Source organism: Haliotis rubra, unplaced genomic scaffold (assembly GCF_003918875.1).
Source record: "Haliotis rubra isolate DU_JTF1 unplaced genomic scaffold, ASM391887v1 Scf833, whole genome shotgun sequence".
Lineage (NCBI taxonomy): Eukaryota > Metazoa > Mollusca > Gastropoda > Lepetellida > Haliotidae > Haliotis > Haliotis rubra.
Window position 1 is genome coordinate 286,449 of NW_025767561.1, and position 19,831 is coordinate 306,279.

General features: G+C 43.3%; 1 protein-coding gene and 1 long non-coding RNA gene across 2 annotated transcripts in view; one reads left to right on the forward strand and one right to left on the reverse strand.

Annotated features, from left to right (window-relative positions):
- Positions 1–6,784: 6,784 nt before the first annotated feature.
- LOC124262374 (centlein-like) overlaps positions 6,785–19,831 on the forward strand; it is a 60,130-nt gene continuing 47,083 nt past the window's right edge. The window contains exons 1-10 of the mRNA XM_046696856.1: positions 6,785–6,868; positions 7,185–7,306; positions 8,924–9,046; positions 9,321–9,421; positions 11,521–11,606; positions 12,021–12,109; positions 13,792–13,878; positions 14,651–14,807; positions 16,914–17,011; positions 17,370–17,487. Of these exons, the coding sequence (XP_046552812.1) occupies positions 7,197–7,306; positions 8,924–9,046; positions 9,321–9,421; positions 11,521–11,606; positions 12,021–12,109; positions 13,792–13,878; positions 14,651–14,807; positions 16,914–17,011; positions 17,370–17,487 (969 nt within the window). The 5' untranslated portion in view covers positions 6,785–6,868; positions 7,185–7,196. The remainder of the gene's footprint in view (positions 6,869–7,184; positions 7,307–8,923; positions 9,047–9,320; positions 9,422–11,520; positions 11,607–12,020; positions 12,110–13,791; positions 13,879–14,650; positions 14,808–16,913; positions 17,012–17,369; positions 17,488–19,831) is intronic.
- Positions 7,580–8,906, reverse strand: LOC124262376. Its single transcript, XR_006894570.1, has 3 exons — positions 8,398–8,906; positions 8,058–8,302; positions 7,580–7,727 (listed from the first exon to the last, which is right to left on the reverse strand). It is a non-coding gene; the product is annotated as an uncharacterized LOC124262376 (long non-coding RNA).

A 19,831-nucleotide genomic window follows, 5' to 3' on the forward strand; every position in this document is an offset into this window, starting at 1 on the left:
TGCCATGGTTTGTTTGCAGCGGACGTGGTGCCATGGTTTGTTTTCAGTGGACGTGGTACCATGGTTTGTTTTCAGTGGACGTGGTGCCATGGTTTGTTTTCAGTGGACGTGGTGCCATGCTTTGTTTTTAGTGGACATGGTGCCATGGTTTGTTTGCAGCGGACGTGGTGCCATGGTTTGTTTTTGTGGTTTGTTGTCAGTGGACATGGTGCCATGGTTTGTTTTCAGTGTACGTGGTGCCATGGTTTGTTTGCAGAGGACGTGGTGCCAATGATATAGATATCAGCAATATCAAAGCTGACTGATATTTTCCTACTTAGTCAAATCTGTTATTGAGAATGCAATGTAGTGCAGGGGCTTATGTAGCAAAAATGCTTCCCGTGGGAAGTGCATGTTAATTTTTGGAACCATGGATAATTGTGATCAGTATTGCATATGGATTCAGAAAAACCATGGTTCCCGTTTTTCTGACGATCATAAGTGTCATTCTGGGGTAACTGAACATCGGTACCCATAATCGAGCTGCAACACCAATGTGAGAAAAACATATTTTTTATATAAGTATCACAACAACCCTGTTTGTTTTGTGTGTGTGTGCTGCGTGTATGCATTCAACCCTCTCTGTGTGCGTCGCGTGTGCGTGCGTGTGTGTTTTTTTACTCAAATACTACTAGATGGGTTTTAATGAAACTTTCTGGATCTCTTGGGTATGTGCCCAGGACAAATCAATTGGATGTTGAAAAAGTACACTCTTCAAAAAACAAAAACGCAAAAGCAACATATCATTGAAAAATTTGGTCTTATTCAATTATGTAAATCAACGAAAATAAATGGTACAGCATTGAAATTTTGTAGAGCAATACATTAGTATCTCGTGCACATTTAACAAGAATGACAGTCATCATAGTCATTAATGCTGTCCACGAGGTGACGTTGACGTTACTGCCTTGTATGGCCACCTTTTACTGCTAGAACTGAACGACACCTCCTTGACACAGATTGAATCAGTTGTTGGATGTTTCGTTGTGGAATCCTCCATTCCTTCTGCAGCATGTTGAACAACAGTTACTGTTAAAGCCTCAATGGCGGATTACGACGTTGACGTGCACGTTTATCTATCTGATCCCACATGTAATCAATCTGGGGATCTAAAGGGGCAGGGGAGGACATTGATGTTGTTATTGTCCAGGTAGTCCACTGTAGCACGTGCTGTGTGAGGTCAGGTGTTGTCCTGGTGGTACAGCTCCCTTTGGCGGTCGACAAGACGATGCACGGGAGGACAGAGAATCTGGTCGGTATATCTCGCGGGCGTAAGATTGCCTCAAACGAGCACCAATTCCGATCTGCAAGTATATGAGATGGCTCCCCACATCATCACACCATCTCCACCAAATCTGTCCACTTGCCTGATGCATTTGGATGCAAAACGTTCATTTCGTGGTCTGTAGACACATTGTCTTCTGTCACGTCGCTTGAGGGGATACCGCGATTCATCATTGAACCATATGTGCTTCCAGTTTCCAAGGCTCCATGGCTGCACCGCGTTACACCACCTGACTCACGGACATTGATGTAATCGTGTCAGAGAGGGGGCAACTTGTGGACGTCTGGCACGCATACCTACCTCTTGGAGACAGTTCCTGATTGTCTGGTCGGACATTCTCCAGGCTCCAAACCGTTCTTGTGCTGTGTCCCGGGCGGAATGATGGCAGTCACGTAGGTGGGTTATACGGATGAGCGATCTTGGGCTGTGTGGTGACTCGCGGTCTTACTGGTCTTAAATGGAATGGAATGCACAAAACGATCCCACAAACGGGTTTTTGTGCGTGGATGAATGCTGAAGGTCCTCGCCACGACACTCTTGGATTCGCCAGCTTGTAGTCGTCCCATTTTCTCATCCAAGGGCACCGTTGAGACGTCCCATTTTCTCATCCAATAATTGCAAGGGTCTTGGATGAATTTGCGAGATGCATTTGGGTCTTTTATAGTCATAGGTTGCACGCGAAATGCAATAATTGCGGCTTTTGGTTGTGTTCCATACCAGTCAAGCTCATCATGACAATCATGATCGATAAAACCATTCAAAATCGAATAAATGGAGATTAATAACTCAAAAAAGTTATGGATGGTTTTGAATGAATCTTGGTGGTTATGTTAGGTATGACACAAGGGCTGTCCGCGTACGGTTTGGTGAAAGTACATTAAAGTACAAGTACACAGTAGTACTTTAAAAATGTAATAGTGAAAGGAAATTGCTGTGCAAGGCGGAGGCATGTTCTCTTCTAGTTTCCAAATTAAGAAAAAAAAAGAATTCATGCTTGTGTTTGTATGACAAAACATGTCAAAGCTTGTATTTCAACAGCATATAGTGTTCTTGTTGGTTAATGATGGATTGATTGACTATGCAAGTTACTTAAAGGTCACATGCAACGTAAAACACAACTTTGCAGATTCTGATACCTTTCGGTATGGACTTACAGTAACAAATGATCAAAAATGCAAATTCAACTTATAAAGTTGAAAAATAACACGATGAAAACCCCCCCCGAAATCGGAGTTCAAACAATTCACTAAATTCACCCCAGATGGGGTGAAAAGTGGTTTCAACAGCTGTGCTGTGCTGCGCTGCCCAAATAGCGCATGCGCAAGGAATAGGTTCACGCGGCTTGAACCGGGATGCCAAAACACACAAAGAGCCCTGAGGGTATCTGCAAATGAACCAGCCAATGAAAGGCTTCGTTACACTTGAGTGCACACCCACCTGCTCTGACTGGGTTCGGTATCCTTGGTGCGTCGTTTCGAGGGTAATAAACCCAAGTTCAAAATATTGCTCTTTTGATTTGCGATTGTACGCTTATAATTTTGTTTATTTGTTTTTTTCATAATCAGCAATGTATATTATATGTCATGAATAAGTGATAATTGTGTTTTAATTATGTTTGTTTTTTTGGTTGCATATAACCTTAAACAATGTGAAAGTTAAAATAAATATACTAGTGCACATTGTATATTGCACTTGCATACCCCACTTGTAATATGTAGTTATCTCTTTACTGTGATATAATTTGTCACTCCTGTATTAATACATTCAGTTTGTATTGACTACACATTTGGCATTATGTCATTTGTCATTTAATAACCCAGACACGAGTGTCACTTGTGCACGACTATAACCTTACCTGGGTTCTATTATTACTACGTACATAAGTGTGTCATGGTAGTATATATTATGAAATGGGAGAATACATTAATTGAATAAATGGTTTCCATTAACATAGGCCAATACTGACAATGTTGGTGTGCGATGAAGGAAAGACAATATTTCATAAAATTATATGATTATGTCATATTTTATATCAACAAATTGAAATTAGAAGCATACTATGTGGTTATCTCTATGTCATACATTATAAGCTGCATTTTGATATGCTACATGACTATGTTGTGATAGGTTTATGAAAACATGTTTTTCTCGAAATGGTGTCGCAAGCAATTTTGGGAACTCATATTCCATCACCCCACAATGACACTTATAGCAAACAGAAAAATGGAACCTTGTTTTTCCTGAATCCATACACAACAGTGATTACAATTAGTATTGGTTCCAAAATTAACATGTAATTCCCACAGAATTACACAAGCCCCTGCACTAATGGTGTTGCAGGATCTCCTGGAGAAGGATGACCTCATCTGCCAGCTGAAGGACTCGTCCCCTTTCAGGACAAGGAGGACAGTCAGTGACGACCTGGAGGGCAGCTACCTGGACACTCAGAAGGTCTTCCCCCATTTCACTGTACCTGTACCAAATAGCTATAGTCACCCATGTTCTGTAGGACTATATGGCTAGACACCCATATCCTGTAGGAACATATATTTGTGGTCACCCATATCCTGTAGGAACATATATTTGTCGTCCCCCATGTCCTGCCGGAACATATATTTGTGGTCACCCATGTCCTAGGAACATATATTTGTGGTCACCCATGTCCACTCATATCCTGTAGGAACATATATTTGTGGTCACCCATGTCCTGTAGGAACATATATTTGTGGTCACCCATGTCCTGTAGGAACATATATTTGTGGTCACCCATGTCCTGTAGGAACATATATTTGTGGTCACCCATGTCCTGTAGGAACATATATTTGTGGTCACCCATATCCTGTAGGAACATATATTTGTAGGAGTCCCCCATGTCCCATATATTTGTGGTCACCCATGTCCTGCGGAACATATATTTGTGGTCACCCATGTTCTGTAGGACTATATGGCTAGACACTCATATCCTGTAGGAACATATATTTGTGGTCACCCATGTCCTGTGGGAACATATATTTGTGGTCACCCATGTCCTGTAGGAACATATATTTGTGGTCACCCATGTCCTGTGGGAACATATATTTGTGGTCACCCATGTCCTGTGGGAACATATATTTGTCGTCCCCCATGTCCTGCCGGAACATATATTTGTGGTCACCCATGTTGGCACTTATTGCAGTATTCAGGGTCTGTATGAGTGAACTGTGATATAGGTGACCAGTTTATGAAAGTGTAGCAAACCAATGATTGATATCAATACCCTGTTAGCCAGTTCACAGATGAGATCCATCAGGTCCTCCTTGTAGACAGCTCATCAGACTAAAATGGGATTATGGTGATGTCCACAGCGATCTGTTGAGAGTAATGAGAATCACTAGACTGCTTTCAAACATGAGTGTTTGAGATTGATGGAATGACTGACTGACTGACTGACTGAGTTTAGTTTTACGCCGCTTTTAGCAAAATTCCAGCAATATCACGGCGGGGGACACCAGAAATTACACTTGATTACTTAACATGTATTTGATAAAAGGGTTGTTACATCAACATCAAAATATTTAAAGTTATGTCAAAAGTCAGTGTACAAGTTTACAACTTGTTAATATAGGAATTGTCTGTAAATGCTCCTTATACATTTAGTAATGCATACTTAGTTGTATTTTCCAGTCTGTGGAGTCCCCTGTAGTTGATTGGGAGTACAAAGTGGAGGGAATGCAGAGGGAGATGGATGCTCTCCATCTCAAGCTACAGGAGAAGGAGAGGTAAGTTGCCATCTACCCCCTCTCCCTTGTGTCCCTGCTGTAGGAGATGTAAGCTGCCACTCATCTCCCTCTCCAATGTTTCCTTGCTGCAGGTGATGTAATTTACCTTCCATTTCCTCCCATGGTTCCTTGCTGGAGGTGATGTAATTTGCCTTCCATTTCCTTCTCCCTTGTTTCCTTGCAGCAGGTGATGTAATTTGCCTTCTATCTCCTCCCATGGTTCCTTGCTGCAGGTGATGTAATTTACCTTCCATTTCCTCCCTTGTTTCCTTGCTGGAGGTGATGTAATTTGCCTTCTATCTCCTCCCATGGTTCCTTGCTGCAGGTGATGTAATTTACCTTCCATTTCCTCCCTTGTTTCCTTGCTGGAGGTGATGTAATTTGCCTTCTATCTCCTCCCATGGTTCCTTGCTGCAGGTGATGTATTTCCTTTACCTTCCATTTCCTCCCTTGTTTCCCTTGCTGCAGGTGATGTAATTTGCCTTCTATCTCCTCCCATGGTTCCTTGCTGCAGGTGATGTAATTTGCCTTCCATTTCCTTCTCCCTTGTTTCCTTGCTGAACGGGATGTAATTTGCCTTCTATCTCCTCCCTTGTTTCCTTGCAGCAGGTGATGTAATTTGCCTTCTATCTCCTCCCATGGCTCCTTGCTGGAGGTGATGTAATTTACCTTCCATTTCCTTCTCCCTTGTTTCCTTGCAGCAGGTGATGTAATTTGCCTTCCATTTCCTCCCATGGTTCCTTGCGGCAGGTGATGTAATTTGCCTTCCATTTCCTCCCATGTTTCCTTGCAGCAGGTGATGTAAATTGCGTTCTATCTCCTCCCATGGTTCCTTGCTGCAGGTGATGTAATTTGCCTTCCATTTCCTTCTCCCATGTTTCCTTTCAGCAGGTGATGTAAATTGCCTCTCAGTCTCCATCTCGTATGTTTCCTTGCTGGAGGGGATATAATTTGCCTTCCATCTCCTCCCATGTTTCCTTGCTGGAGGTGATGTAAATTGCGTTCTATCTCCTCCCATGTTTCCTTGCTGCAGGTGATGTAATTTGCCTTCCATTTCCTTCTCCCATGTTTCCTTTCAGCAGGTGATGTAAATTGCCTCTCAGTCTCCATCTCGTATGTTTCCTTGCTGGAGGGGATATAATTTGCCTTCCATCTCCTCCCATGTTTCCTTGCTGGAGGGGATGTAATTTGCCTTCCATCTCCTAGGTACTTTCCCTGTGAATGACTTTAGCCATTAGGAAGAAACCCAAGAATTTCTTTGGGGCAGGATTAGCCTCTGCTGGTTCATGTAGTGACAGTACAGCTTGCTTAAAAAGAGTTCAGGCTAGTAGATTTAAAGCTTTTGGGATGGCCTGTTTGATGATATAATTAATATTTTGATTTCATCTTACCCTGTTAGGTAAATAATTACCTGCCAGTATGTTGAGTCATTTATTGTTAATTATATCCTTGGAGCCTGAAGAAATGCATCTTAATGCTAACATATTTAGACATCATGGATTCAAATGTAAAGTGAAAATTTTTTACACATTGGATGTACGTGTCATTTAAGGATAATCAGGGAATTTGGTGATCAATCTTTGGAGTTTGATGTGTCACGCCTCAACAAACATGAGCGGACCCATTCCACTCCATCGCGCGATGTTCGCAGCACAAGCAGCTCGCTTCGCAACACACGCCTCGACTCAGGTCCCGCTCAGCGTCTCCTGGCTCACGTGACAGTCAGCATCAATACTGCACCCTCAAGCGGAAGCTGGCTGACACAGAACATCTACTGGAACTCAAGGTGAGAGACAGAGTTACAGTTCACATGAAGGAGAGGGAAATGGTGTCTGTTTCAGACATGCCTACATTTTCTTATCATGCAGCAGTATGTATTTTTCAGTTGATATGCATTTGATGCCTTTGCATGTGCATTTTGTAGGTAATGTTGAAAGAAACTTGGTTAGGACTGATTGTATAAAGCTGTTATTCAATGTGATGCATGACCATATAGAGTCTGCTTATATCTTGTATAATTTTATAATTTTACTCTGGTATAGGTGGAGGTTTTAACTTCAAGCCACAATGTTTCTTCAAATGAATTATATCTGTGTGTTTAGTCTCATGAGCTGATGGTGCTGCGCAAGGCACATAGCCAGCGACTAGACAGACTGAGGAGTCTCCAGAACAGTTACCGACTCGTAAAGGAGCAGCTGAAGACACTAGAAGATGATACATTCAGGTTCGTGATGACGGAGTCCTCAAACTTTTTAAGACATTTTGTTGATACTGGATGGCCTAATGTTATGACAGATGGCATCCTATATCATTTAAACATTTCTTGCCTGTCGGTATTGGGAGCTGGTCATGCACCATTAGTTTATTTGTATTGATGGGGTTCCTATTTTGTCAGCTGAGTTACCCATGAATCTTTGAGCCACAACCTGCTGTGTCAGAAATCTAAGGCCACAACCTGCTGTGTCAGAAATCTAAGGCCACAACCTGCTGTGTCAGGAATCTAAGGCCACAACCTGCTGTGTCAGGAATCTAAGGCCACAACCTGCTGTGTCAGGAATCTAAGGCCACAACCTGCTGTGTCAGGAATCTAAGGCCACAACCTGCTGTGTCAGGAATCTAAGGCCACAACCTCCTGTGTCAGGAATCTAAGGAATCTAAGGCCACAAGGCCACCTGTGTCAGGAATCTAAGGCCACAACCTGCTGTGTCAGGAATCTAAGGCCACAACCTCCTGTGTCAGGAATCTAAGGCCACAACCTGCTGTGTCAGGAATCTAAGGCCACAACCTGCTGTGTCAGGAATCTAAGGCCACAACCTGCTGTGTCAGGAATCTAAGGCCACAACCTGCTGTGTCAGGAATCTAAGGCCACAACCTGCTGTGTCAGGAATCTAAGGCCACAACCTCCTGTGTCAGGAATCTAAGGCCACAACCTGCTGTGTCAGGAATCTAAGGCCACAACCTCCTGTGTCAGGAACCTAAGGCCACAACCTGCTGTGTCAGGAATCTAAGGCCACAACCTGCTGTGTCAGGAATCTAAGGCCACAACCTGCTGTGTCAGGAATCTAAGGCCACAACCTGCTGTGTCAGGAATCTAAGGCCACAACCTGCTGTGTCAGGAATCTAAGGCCACAACCTGCTGTGTCAGGAATCTAAGGCCACAACCTGCTGTGTCAGGAATCTAAGGCCACAACCTCCTGTGTCAGGAATCTAAGGCCACAACCTGCTGTGTCAGGAACCTCAGAATCTAAGGCCACAACCTGCTGTGTCAGGAACCTAAGGCCACAACCTGCTGTGTCAGGAATCTAAGGCCACAACCTGCTGTGTCAGGAATCTAAGGCCACAACCTGCTGTGTCAGGAATCTAAGGCCACAACCTCCTGTGTCAGGAATCTAAGGTCACAACCTCCTGTGTCAGGAATCTAAGGCCACAACCTGCTGTCGGCTGAACGACATCTGTCACAGCCAGGATTGGTCAGTCGTGGATTAGCAAACAGGGTGCATGATGTCTCTATTCACCACACCAATGCTCCTACGTATGAAATCATGTTAAGGCTTTATACTGCATTAATCTGCATTAAACTGTTTGAAAACTATCAAAATTAGTAAGTGATAAGTGTCATAACATGTTAAAAGAATTGTGTAGAAATGGTTTCAATATGATGACATTGATGAATTTAACTAATAACAATGTCCAGGTTTAACAGGTGTTTAAACAGATTAAGTTTAAGTTGCGGCCTATTTCCCAAGATTGAGATGATTTTAACAACAGTTATTAAAGATATATCACATTTACTACCTTCTCTTACAATTCGTGCTCTAACTGTCATGGAATCTCCTTGTAGTGGCAAGAAGAAGGTCAAGCCTCGTCGTTCTGACCCTCGGGAACTGCAGAAGGAAAACAGTGACCAAGTTTGGAATGAGCTCTCTCATTTCAAAAATGAAAATCGCAAACTTCTAACAGAAACGTGTGTTGATGAATTGATGCAGATACATAAATGATAAAAAGAATGTTTTTGCCATGTTACTTAATGTTAATATTCATGTAATGTGCCTTCCAGGCAGTTCTTGGTGATCTATTTGTGGTAATTAAGTTTCATCATGGTTTTCAAAATATGTAACTGTTAAATGATATTTATGTGAGGGATTTCAAGGATGTTAATGTAACCTAACAAATGATAATCCCACAGTGGACATAGGTAAATAATGATTTTTCACAAGATCTTTTACATTTGACCTTAGAATGGCTATGCAAGAAGAGTTGGACATGTTGAGAGTTCAAGCTGCTCAGGATGCTGCCCTCATCCATGAACTTAACTTAAAGCTGGAACAGGCTTATGAAGGTAATTCTCACAGCGTGACAACTACGTGACATGCCTGTTTCTGGGCATGCCTACCTCAATAGACCCTATTTCATTCCATTATACAACTTGAAAATATATCAATGATGTGAGGTTCAGGGTGTCCCAGTTTTGATTTAAATATTGTCTTTTAATTTTAATTAACACTGCTTGTGTCCTGTTGTACATCACTCCACACTGCTGTTGTCCTGTAAGTGTCCTCCATGATGCTGTTGTCCTATAAGTGTTCTCCATGCTGCTGTTGTCCTGTAAGTGTCCTCCATGATGCTGTTGTCCTATAAGTGTTCTCATGCTGTTGTCCTGTAAGTGTCCTCCATGTTGTCCTGTAAGTGTCCTCCATGCTGCTGTTGTCCTATAAGTGTCCTCCATGATGCCTCCATGCTGCTGTTGTCCTATAAGTGTCCTCCATGCTGCTGTTGTCCTGTAAGTGTCCTCCATGCTGCTGTTGTCCTGTAAGTGTCCTCCATGCTGCTGTTGTCCTGTAAGTGTCCTCCATGCTGCTGTTGTCCTATAACTGTCCTCCATGCTGTTGTTGTTTTGTAAGTGTCCTCCATGCTGCTGTTGTCCTGTAAGTGTCCTCCATGATGCTGTTGTCCTATAAGTGTCCTCCATGCTGTGACCGCCTCCGTGGTGTAGCGGTTAGAGCATCCGCCTGGAGAGCGTAAGGTAGTGGGTTGGATCCCGACCGCGTCATACCAAAAGATGTTAAAATATTGTACTTGTTGGTCCCTTCCTGGCTCTCGGCATTAATGGGTACAACAAGGACTGGTCGGCTCGGAGTCAGTATAATGTGTCTGAGTGGGGTATTCATGCTTCACTGCGGCATGGTATCTCAGTGGGCTAGCACTATAAAACCAGCTTCAGTCTGGGCTAGTACAAGCAGCCTCACATACACATACACACGCATGCACGTCGTCATATGAGCGAAATATTCTCAAGTACTACGTAAAACCCAATTTCACCTCACCTCACCTCTATGCTGTTGTTGTCCTGGAAGTGTCCTCCATGCTGTTGTTGTCCTGTAAGTGTCCTCAATGCTGCTGTTGTCCTGTAAGTGTCCTCCATGATGCTGTTGTCCTGTAAGTGTCCTCCATGATGCTGTTGTCCTGTAAGTGTCCTCCATGATGCTGTTGTCCTGTAAGTGTCTTCCATGATGCTGTTGTCCTGTAAGTGTCCTCCATGCAGTTGTTGTTTTGTAAGTGTCCTCCATGCTGCTGTTGTCCTGTAAGTGTCCTCCATGCTGCTGTTGTCCTGTAAGTGTCCTCCATGATGTTGTTTTGTAAGTGTCCTCCATGCTGCTGTTGTCCTGTAAGTGTCCTCCATGCTGCTGTTGTCCTGTAAGTGTCCACCATGATGTTTATATATGTAAGTGTCCTCCATGCTGCTGTTGTCCTGTAAGTGTCCTCCACACTGCTGTTGTCCTGTAAGTGTCTTCCATGCTGGGACTGCCTCCGTGGTGAAGTGGTTAGAGCGTCCGCCCGGAGAGCGGAAGGTCGCGGGTTCGATACCCGACCGCGTCAAACCAAAACACGTTAAAATATGGTACTTGTTGGTCCCTGCCTGGCGCTCGGCATTAATGGGTACAACAAGGACTGGTCAGCTCGGAGTCAGTATAATGTGTCTGAGTGGGGTATTCATGCTTCACTGCGGCATGGTATCTCAGTGGGCTAGCACTATAAAACCAGCTTCAGTCTGGGCTAGTACAAGCAGCCTCACATACACATACACACGCATGCACGTTGTCATATGAGCGAAATATTCTCAAAGCTCGACGTAAAACCCAATTTCACCTCACCTCACCTCACCTCCTCCATGCTACTGTTGTCCTGTAAGTGTCCTCCATGATGCTGTTGTCCTGTAAGTGTCCTCCATTCTGCTGTTGTCCTGTAAGTGTCCTCCATTCTGCTGTTGTCCTGTAAGTGTCCTCCTGCTGTTGTCCTGTAAGTGTCCTCCATGATGCTGTTGTCCTGTAAGTGTCCTCCATTCTGCTGTTGTCCTGTAAGTGTCCTCCATGATGTTTTTGTCCATGTAAGTGAACTTGATGTAAGTGTTGTTCTCAATGCTGATGTTTTGTTTCACAGATGTGGACTTCCAGGTGAAGAAAAGGGAGTATGAACATAAAACAAAGACAGACATGTCATCAGAGGTGACAGTGCTCAAGTCTTCTGTGAGTTGGAATACCCCCTTCCCCTTAGCTGCCACTGTAACAATCAGTCACTTCCAAAATCATCGGTGTGACATCTGCACATTGTTACTGTTGACGTCCTACCATCACTTCCTTGATATTGCAAATGCTTTTTCTATGAAATAGCATGTATACACTAGTTCGATGATGGCAGTAGGGAAGCATGCAAATATCACAGTATAACACATCAAAATATCAGAGTGAATTTCCTTGCATCATCATTGTAGTCATCAGCCTAGTGAGAAACATTTGTTATATTTGGAACTACACTTTCTTAGCAAAGTACAGTTTGCAGGCACCTTATAGTCAGCACACAACAGTGTTGCATTTGACCACACTGTGTATTCATAGCCTAGTGAGGATTTATGCTTCATTCAGGGGCTTTGATATTTGTAGGTACAAAATAGAGATGCTATTTTGGAGAAGTTGGAGAGACGGTTACAGGAAATGACTGGGGAGAGGGACATGCTACTAGAGGAGAAGAGGTAGGTGGTCTTACAGGGACATGGGAGACATAGGTACTGGATGTGACCAGAGGGATATGCTAACAGTGGAGAAGAGGTAGGTGGTCTTACAGGGACATGGGAGACATAGGTACTGGATGTGACCAGAGGGATATGCTAACAGTGGAGAAGAGGTAGGTGGTCTTACAGGGACATGGGAGACATAGGTACTGGATGTGACCAGAGGGATATGCTAACAGTGGAGAAGAGGTAGGTGGTCTTACAGGGACATGGGAGACATAGGTACTGGATGTGACCAGAGGGATATGCTAACAGTGGAGAAGAGGTAGGTGGTCTTACAGGGACATGGGAGACATAGGTACTGGATGTGACCAGAGGGATATGCTAACAGTGGAGAAGAGGTAGGTTGTCTTACAGGGATGTTGGAGACATAGGTACTGGATGTGACCAGAGGGATATGCTAACAGTGGAGAAGAGGTAGGTGGTCTTACGGGGATGTTGGAGACATAGGTACTGGATGTGACCAGAGGGATATGCTACTAGAGGAGAAGAGGTAGGTGGTCTTACAGGGACATGGGAGACATAGGTACTGGATGTGACCAGAGGGATATGCTACTAGAGGAGAAGAGGTAGGTGGTCTTATAGGGATGTTGGAGACATAGGTACTGGATGTGACCAGAGGGACATGCTACTAGAGGAGAAGAGGTAGGTGGTCTTATAGGGATGTTGGAGACATAGGTACTGGATGTGACTAGAGTGACATGCTACTAGAGGAGAAGAAGTAGGTGGTCTTACAGGGATGTTGGAGACATAGGTACTGGATGTGACCAGAGGGATATGCTAACAGTGGAGAAGAGGTAGGTGGTCTTACAGGGACATGGGAGACATAGGTACTGGATGTGACCAGAGGGATATGCTAACAGTGGAAAAGAGGTAGGTGGTCTTACAGGGACATGGGAGACATAGGTACTGGATGTGACCAGAGGGATATGCTAGACATAGAGGAGAAGCTAACAGGTAGGTGGTCTTACAGGGACATAGGAGACATAGGTACTGGATGTGACCAGAGGGATATGCTAACAGTGGAGAAGAGGTAGGTGGTCTTACAGGGACATGGGAGACATAGATACTGGATGTGACCAGAGGGATATGCTAACAGTGGAGAAGAGGTAGGTGGTCTTACAGGGACATGGGAGACATAGGTACTGGATGTGACCAGACAGATATGCTAACAGTGGAGTAGAGGTAGGTGGTCTTACAGGGACATGGGAGACATAGGTACTGGATGTGACCAGAGGGATATGCTAACAGTGGAGAAGAGGTAGGTGGTCTTACAGGGACATGGGAGACATAGGTACTGGATGTGACCAGACGGATATGCTACTAGAGGAGAAGAGGTAGGTGGTCTTACAGGGATGTTGGAGAAAGGGTTGTTCATTAGTAACTGAGGCAATGTGATGTCATACTCATGTTAACATTTGGAGTGAAAGCATAAACCATTGAAACAAGACTTCAGAAATATTCTTTTATATGGTTAATATGTCATGAGAATGCATTATACTTGACACCTTAAAATGTAAAAACTCAGATTGTCAGTGATGAATCATATTAGTCCAGCACAGGGTATACTCTGTAAGTTGTTGCATTGGTTTTTTTGTTGACCATGAAATCTTTGCATTACGCATGATTTTTTTGTTTTGAAGACAGTTAAAGGGTACTGTGCTTAAGATCAACCAGGAGTCCTCCCAGCAGAGAATTGACATTGCCAACTTGAAGAAGGACATACATAGGTATGTTTCATATGCTGTGCTTAGCGAGGCATACCATGCCAGACAGCAATTGTTTGTTCAACAGTTAGCAACTGCATAATTCCTTCAAACATCCACCCTCTGTTACATCAGAGCCAATATTCATCTACTTTGCCTAACATCAGACGTCCTTTTCATTGACTGCCATCCATAGCTGTTGTTAGCAAACTGTTCAGTGTTGTTCCACATGATGCAGAACACTGCCTTTTGTAGCTATGGCAACAGTAGTTCCATACCTATCACTCTCCACACCCTCTTACACACTAGGGACTAGGAGGTGACAATATATTTGGAAGTTGTTCACACCGTACATGATGTTTACTACTGGAATTTATGCCATGAAGTTAGTACAGAATTTATAATGAATGTGCTGCTGTGTATGTTGGCAGCCATTACTGTGTGCTGTGTGCATGATCCCACCAAACTCTATGATGGCTATGTAATTGAGGATATTTGAATAATTATCAATAATTACTTTATATAACTCTCAATAAAAATTCTACTTCCTTTACATCTGAGGAAGTGGGAAGGATTACTTCTAGTCTATCTATGTCTTGGAGAACAAGTGATTCGAAAGAAGTGACCTTTTCCGAAAGGCATACTGTTGGATGGCTGATAGTGAAGACGTCTTTTAAAAAAGATTTATTTAGTGTTTTTGGCCAAATAATAATAAAGGTGTATTAGAGTATTATATACTAGTATTATGCAAATGATAACTATAGTTTGATATTTAAATAATGTACTTATCTTCAAGGCTTGAGCGAGAGGTTGAGGAGTCCAGCCAGCTCCAGACCAGTCGGGAGGCATCTGTGCCCCTCTCTGACAGCTGCTCTGAGTCCCGATCAAACACCAGGCCAACACCCACATTACCAGTTTCCCGCATACGCAGACGTGGCAGGATAACCAAGAAGGTTTGTAACCAATGCTGGGACAGTTCATTTGCATCAGTGGACAGTGAATGTATTATTTTCACAAAAACATTCTACAGGTGTGAGACAGTTATTGCACAAAATGTGGAAGGGACATTATGTTCTTATTGCACCCCCAAACATATTAAAGAAATGATAATACATTTTAACAACACACATAATTATCAACATAACAATAGTACATACCAGTACCAGTTTTGAAAACTAACAGGTTTTACTCTCGTGGTTACTGATTGTGAGCCCACTATGTATTGTATCAAAACCAAGTAAACAACACAATATGTTGATGATCATTTAAAGAGTAATAAGATTATGAATCTCTTACACATTATATTCTATGGTAAATAGGTACCAAGTAATATGATGCATATAATATACTTATCTTGCAATAGAAGTAATCAATGTAATTATTGCTGACAAATCTAATGTGATACAAATGTGAAATAGACATGTACACAAAAATGGTATGTCTAACCTGTGGAGGAGGACCACAATGCTGCAGCCAACCAGAATATTATCTCAATAAAAAGTATATTTTTGTAAAATGAGTAGTACAGCAGTACATTAAAACATAGTATACTCCATAAAAACCTTGCACTCTTTTCTTATGCACACAAGAAGCATTAGCCTACCATTAGTTTGCCACATTTACCTTATGGATGAGATTTAGGTAAAACTTTACACTTTTAGTTTGCTTTAATGTCCTGTAACATGTGAATGGAATAACAAATAGTATAGATACATACAAACATTGAAAACTTACCTGATTTGAATGTTTTGCTGGGAACATGTCTGAACAATGAGTGTTTGCAGACTGAGCACCAGCTGTTAGACAAAGCTAATTTAGGGTTAGCTTGGCCAATCAGTTGAGCATGTCATGGCTTGGGCTGGTTAAAGGCTTGATGGACACGTAAACTACTAATGATCCCAACAACTAATTATGCGAACAGAATAGGAGACACTGAAAAAGAATGATAAAATAAATACAGTCGAATCCCATTGCCTCGGACCCCATATATCCGGAAACCCCGCCTTCTGGATGATTTTTTAGGCTAAACGAAATTTGCCTTCAGTAATTGTACTCGCTTAGCCGGACCCGGACGGAGAAGTTTCAAACCATTATCATAGATTTCCATTGAAAAATGATCCAGTTATCCAGACGGAAAGATCTGGGCACATGTGCATGTGTACATGTATGTTTCACGTCAGTATTGTTTACCAGACGACTAAGTGTATTCATTGTTAATATCTCGGTAGGCCTTTGATGTGAATTGATTACTTACCCATCAAAACACTAGGGATGCGTGTCACTTCAGTTGTGGCAGGTGTGAGAACATCACATCAGTAACAAAAACACATGTTAATTAGGATTAGGATTAAGCTGAGCTGCGGAATTTGATGCAGCAGTTACCACAAAGTGATGGCGACGAAGTCCTAACTGCTGAACAGTACATTGATGAAGATACTGTCGTGGAAACCGGCCATGAGCTAACTGTTGAATAAATCATCAACATAGTGCAGCCACCGACAGACGACCAGTCAGATGATGATGAACAACAAGCAGTTGTTACACCAACAGTCTGTTGATCTTCTATCAATGTACCGGTGATGAAGATTCAGTGAATTTATTGATGGACTTGGTGAAGAGATTTGAAGAAATAAAACCAAGGAAGCAGACATGACAGACTTTTTAAGGAAATAATGTGCTACATGTGATATCAAGTCAAGTAAGATGTGCAATGTAAAATGTATAACGTGAATCAAAGTGCCGAAAGAAAGTTTATTGGTATCCATTTATGTGTTATGATTATATGTTTTTGACTATTGACTTATAAAAAATATTGATATACATACATGAATAAATTTTGAATATACCTTGTCAATGCGTTTTGCTTGTTTGATTCAGTTAACCGGACGCCTTGCTATTCGGACGATTCCCAAGTGTAACCAAAATGTCCGGATAAACAGGGGTTCGACTGTATGTATAACAGTTACATCTGTCTCATCCTCATCAGTGCTATCTACATGAACCCAAAGTTTATGCCGGCACTGTTGGCGCTCTTGTAGAAATGTTCATATCCTTTTCAGTATCAAGTAAGTTTGAACAAGAGCATTGAGAAGATGAAGGCCTTGTTCTCTGACTTCAATGAGGAGGGATGGGAGGAAATATCAGACAATCTTACCACGTAAGCAACAATTTTATTTCTTTTTCTATTTCCAGTCTTTTACAATTTTGACAACAACTTTCTTGATTCATTAATCATTCCAGTGTTTGATACAGGGGAGACTACTCATGGAATCCTAAAGAAACAGAAACATAAACATGTGAATCCGTCATAACAAACAAATGGTTTGTTTTTGTGACTGTTATTTGATATTTTTTGCGAACTTTATAAATTTACAGAAAATACAGATGTACATAGATTAAGGCATTTTTGTTTACTGATTTATAGGTACTTTCATTATTTGTTCTCATGATATTTGTTTGTTTACGTTCTATATAAGTTATATGTTGTCATGCTATACTATGTATATGTTGTGTAGTGAGGAAGACACCCTGACAGAGAATGATACTCTTGGTCGAGCCATTGTGACACGCTCACGGACAGATATAGTCACGTCAGAGACATCGGACAATGGGTCAAGGAGGACTGTGGGCAAGGTGGGTAAAGCAGTATCAAGGGGCACATCAGAGTCATCAGACAGTGGGTCAAGGAGAACTGTCCGTAGTGTGGGCAAGGTGGGTACAGCAGTATCAGGGGTCACATCACAGTCATCAGACAATTGGTCAAGGAGAACTGTGGGCAAGGTGGGTACAGCAGTATCAGGGGTCACATCAGAGTCATCAGACAATGGGTCAAGGAGGACTGTGGGCAAGGTGGGTACAGCAGTGTCAGGAGTGACATCAGAGTCATCAGACAATGGGTCAAGGAGAACTGTGGGTAAGGTGGGTACAGCAGTATCAGGGGTCACATCAGAGTCATCAGACAATGGGTCAAGGAGAACTGTGGGCAAGGTGGGTACAGCAGTATCAGGGGTCACATGTGAGACAACAGACAATGGGTCACGGAGAACTGTGGGCAAGGTGGGTACAGCAGTATAAAATGTCACATCAGAGTCATCAGACAATGGGTCAAGGAGAACTGTGGGCAAGGTGGGTACAGCAGTATAAAATGTCACATCAGAGACATCAGACAATGGGTCAAGGAGAACTGTGGGCAAGGTGGGAACAGCAGTATCAGGGGTCACATGTGAAACATCAGACAATAGGTCGAGAAGGACTGTCCGTAGTGTGGGCAAGGTGGGTACAGCAGTATCGGGGGTCACATGTGAGACAACAGACAATAGGTATCAAGGTGGGTCACATGAGACAACATCAGACAATGGGTCAAGGAGAACTGTGGGCAAGGTGGGTACAGCAGTATCAGGGGTCACATCAGAGTCATCAGACAATGGGTCAGACAATGGGTCAAGGGAGAACTGTGGGCAAGGTGGGTACAGCAGTATCAGGGGTCACATGTGAGACAACAGACAATGGGTCAAGGAGAACTGTGGGCAAGGTGGGTACAGCAGTATCAGGGGTCACATGTGAGACAACAGACAATGGGTCCAGGAGAACTGTGGGCAAGGTGGGTACAGCAGTATAAAATGACACATCAGAGACATCAGACAATGGGTCAAGGAGAACTGTGGGCAAGGTGGGTACAGCAGTATCAGGGGTCACATGTGAGACATCAGACAATGGGTCAAGGAGAACTGTGGGCAAGGTGGGTACAGCAGTATCAGGGGTCACATCAGAGTCATCAGACAATGGGTCAAGGAGAACTGTGGGCAAGGTGGGTACAGCAGTATCAGGGGTCACATGTGAGACAACAGACAATGGGTCAAGGAGAACTGTGGGCAAGGTGGGTACAGCAGTATCAGGGGTCACATCAGAGTCATCAGACAATGGGTCAAGGAGAACTGTGGGCAAGGTGGGTACAGCAGTATCAGGGGTCACATCAGAGTCATCAGACAATGGGTCAAGGAGAACTGTGGGCAAGGTGGGTACAGCAGTATCAGGGGTCACATCAGAGTCATCAGACAATGGGTCAAGGAGGACTGTGGGCAAGGTGGGTACAGCAGTATCAGGGTCACATGTGAGACAACAGACAATGGGTCAAGGAGAACTGTGGGCAAGGTGGGTACAGCAGTATAAAATGTCACATCAGAGTCATCAGACAATAGGTCGAGAAGGACTGTCCGTAGTGTGGGCAAGGTGGGTACAGCAGTATCAGGTGTCACATCAGAGTCATCAGACAATGGGTCAAGGAGAACTGTGGGCAAGGTGGGTACAGCAGTATTAGGGGTCACATCAGAGTCATCAGACAATGGGTCAAGGAGAACTGTGGGCAAGGTGGGTACAGCAGTATAAAATGTCACATCAGAGTCATCAGACAATAGGTCGAAAAGGACTGTCCGTAGTGTGGGCAAGGTGGGTACAGCAATATCAGGTGTCACATCAGAGTCATCAGACAATGGGTCAAGGAGAACTGTGGGCAAGGTGGGTACAGCAGTATCAGGGGTCACATCAGAGTCATCAGACAATGGGTCAAGGAGAACTGTGGGCAAGGTGGGTACAGCAGTATCAAATGTCACATCAGAGTCATCAGACAATGGGTCAAGGAGAACTGTGGGCAAGGTGGGTACAGCAGTATCAGGTGTCACATCAGAGTCATCAGACAATGGGTCAAGGAGAACTGTGGGCAAGGTGGGTACAGCAGTATCAGGAATGACATCAGAGTCATCAGACAATGGGTCAAGGAGAACTGTGGGCAAGGTGGGTACAGCAGTAACAGGTGGGTACACATCAGAGACACATCAGACAATGGGTCAAGGAGAACTGTGGGCAAGGTGGGTACAGCAGCAGTAGATCAGACAATGGGTCACATCAGTACAGACATCATCAGACAATGGGTCAAGGAGAACTGTGGGGCAAGGTGGGTACAGCAGTATCAGGGGTCACA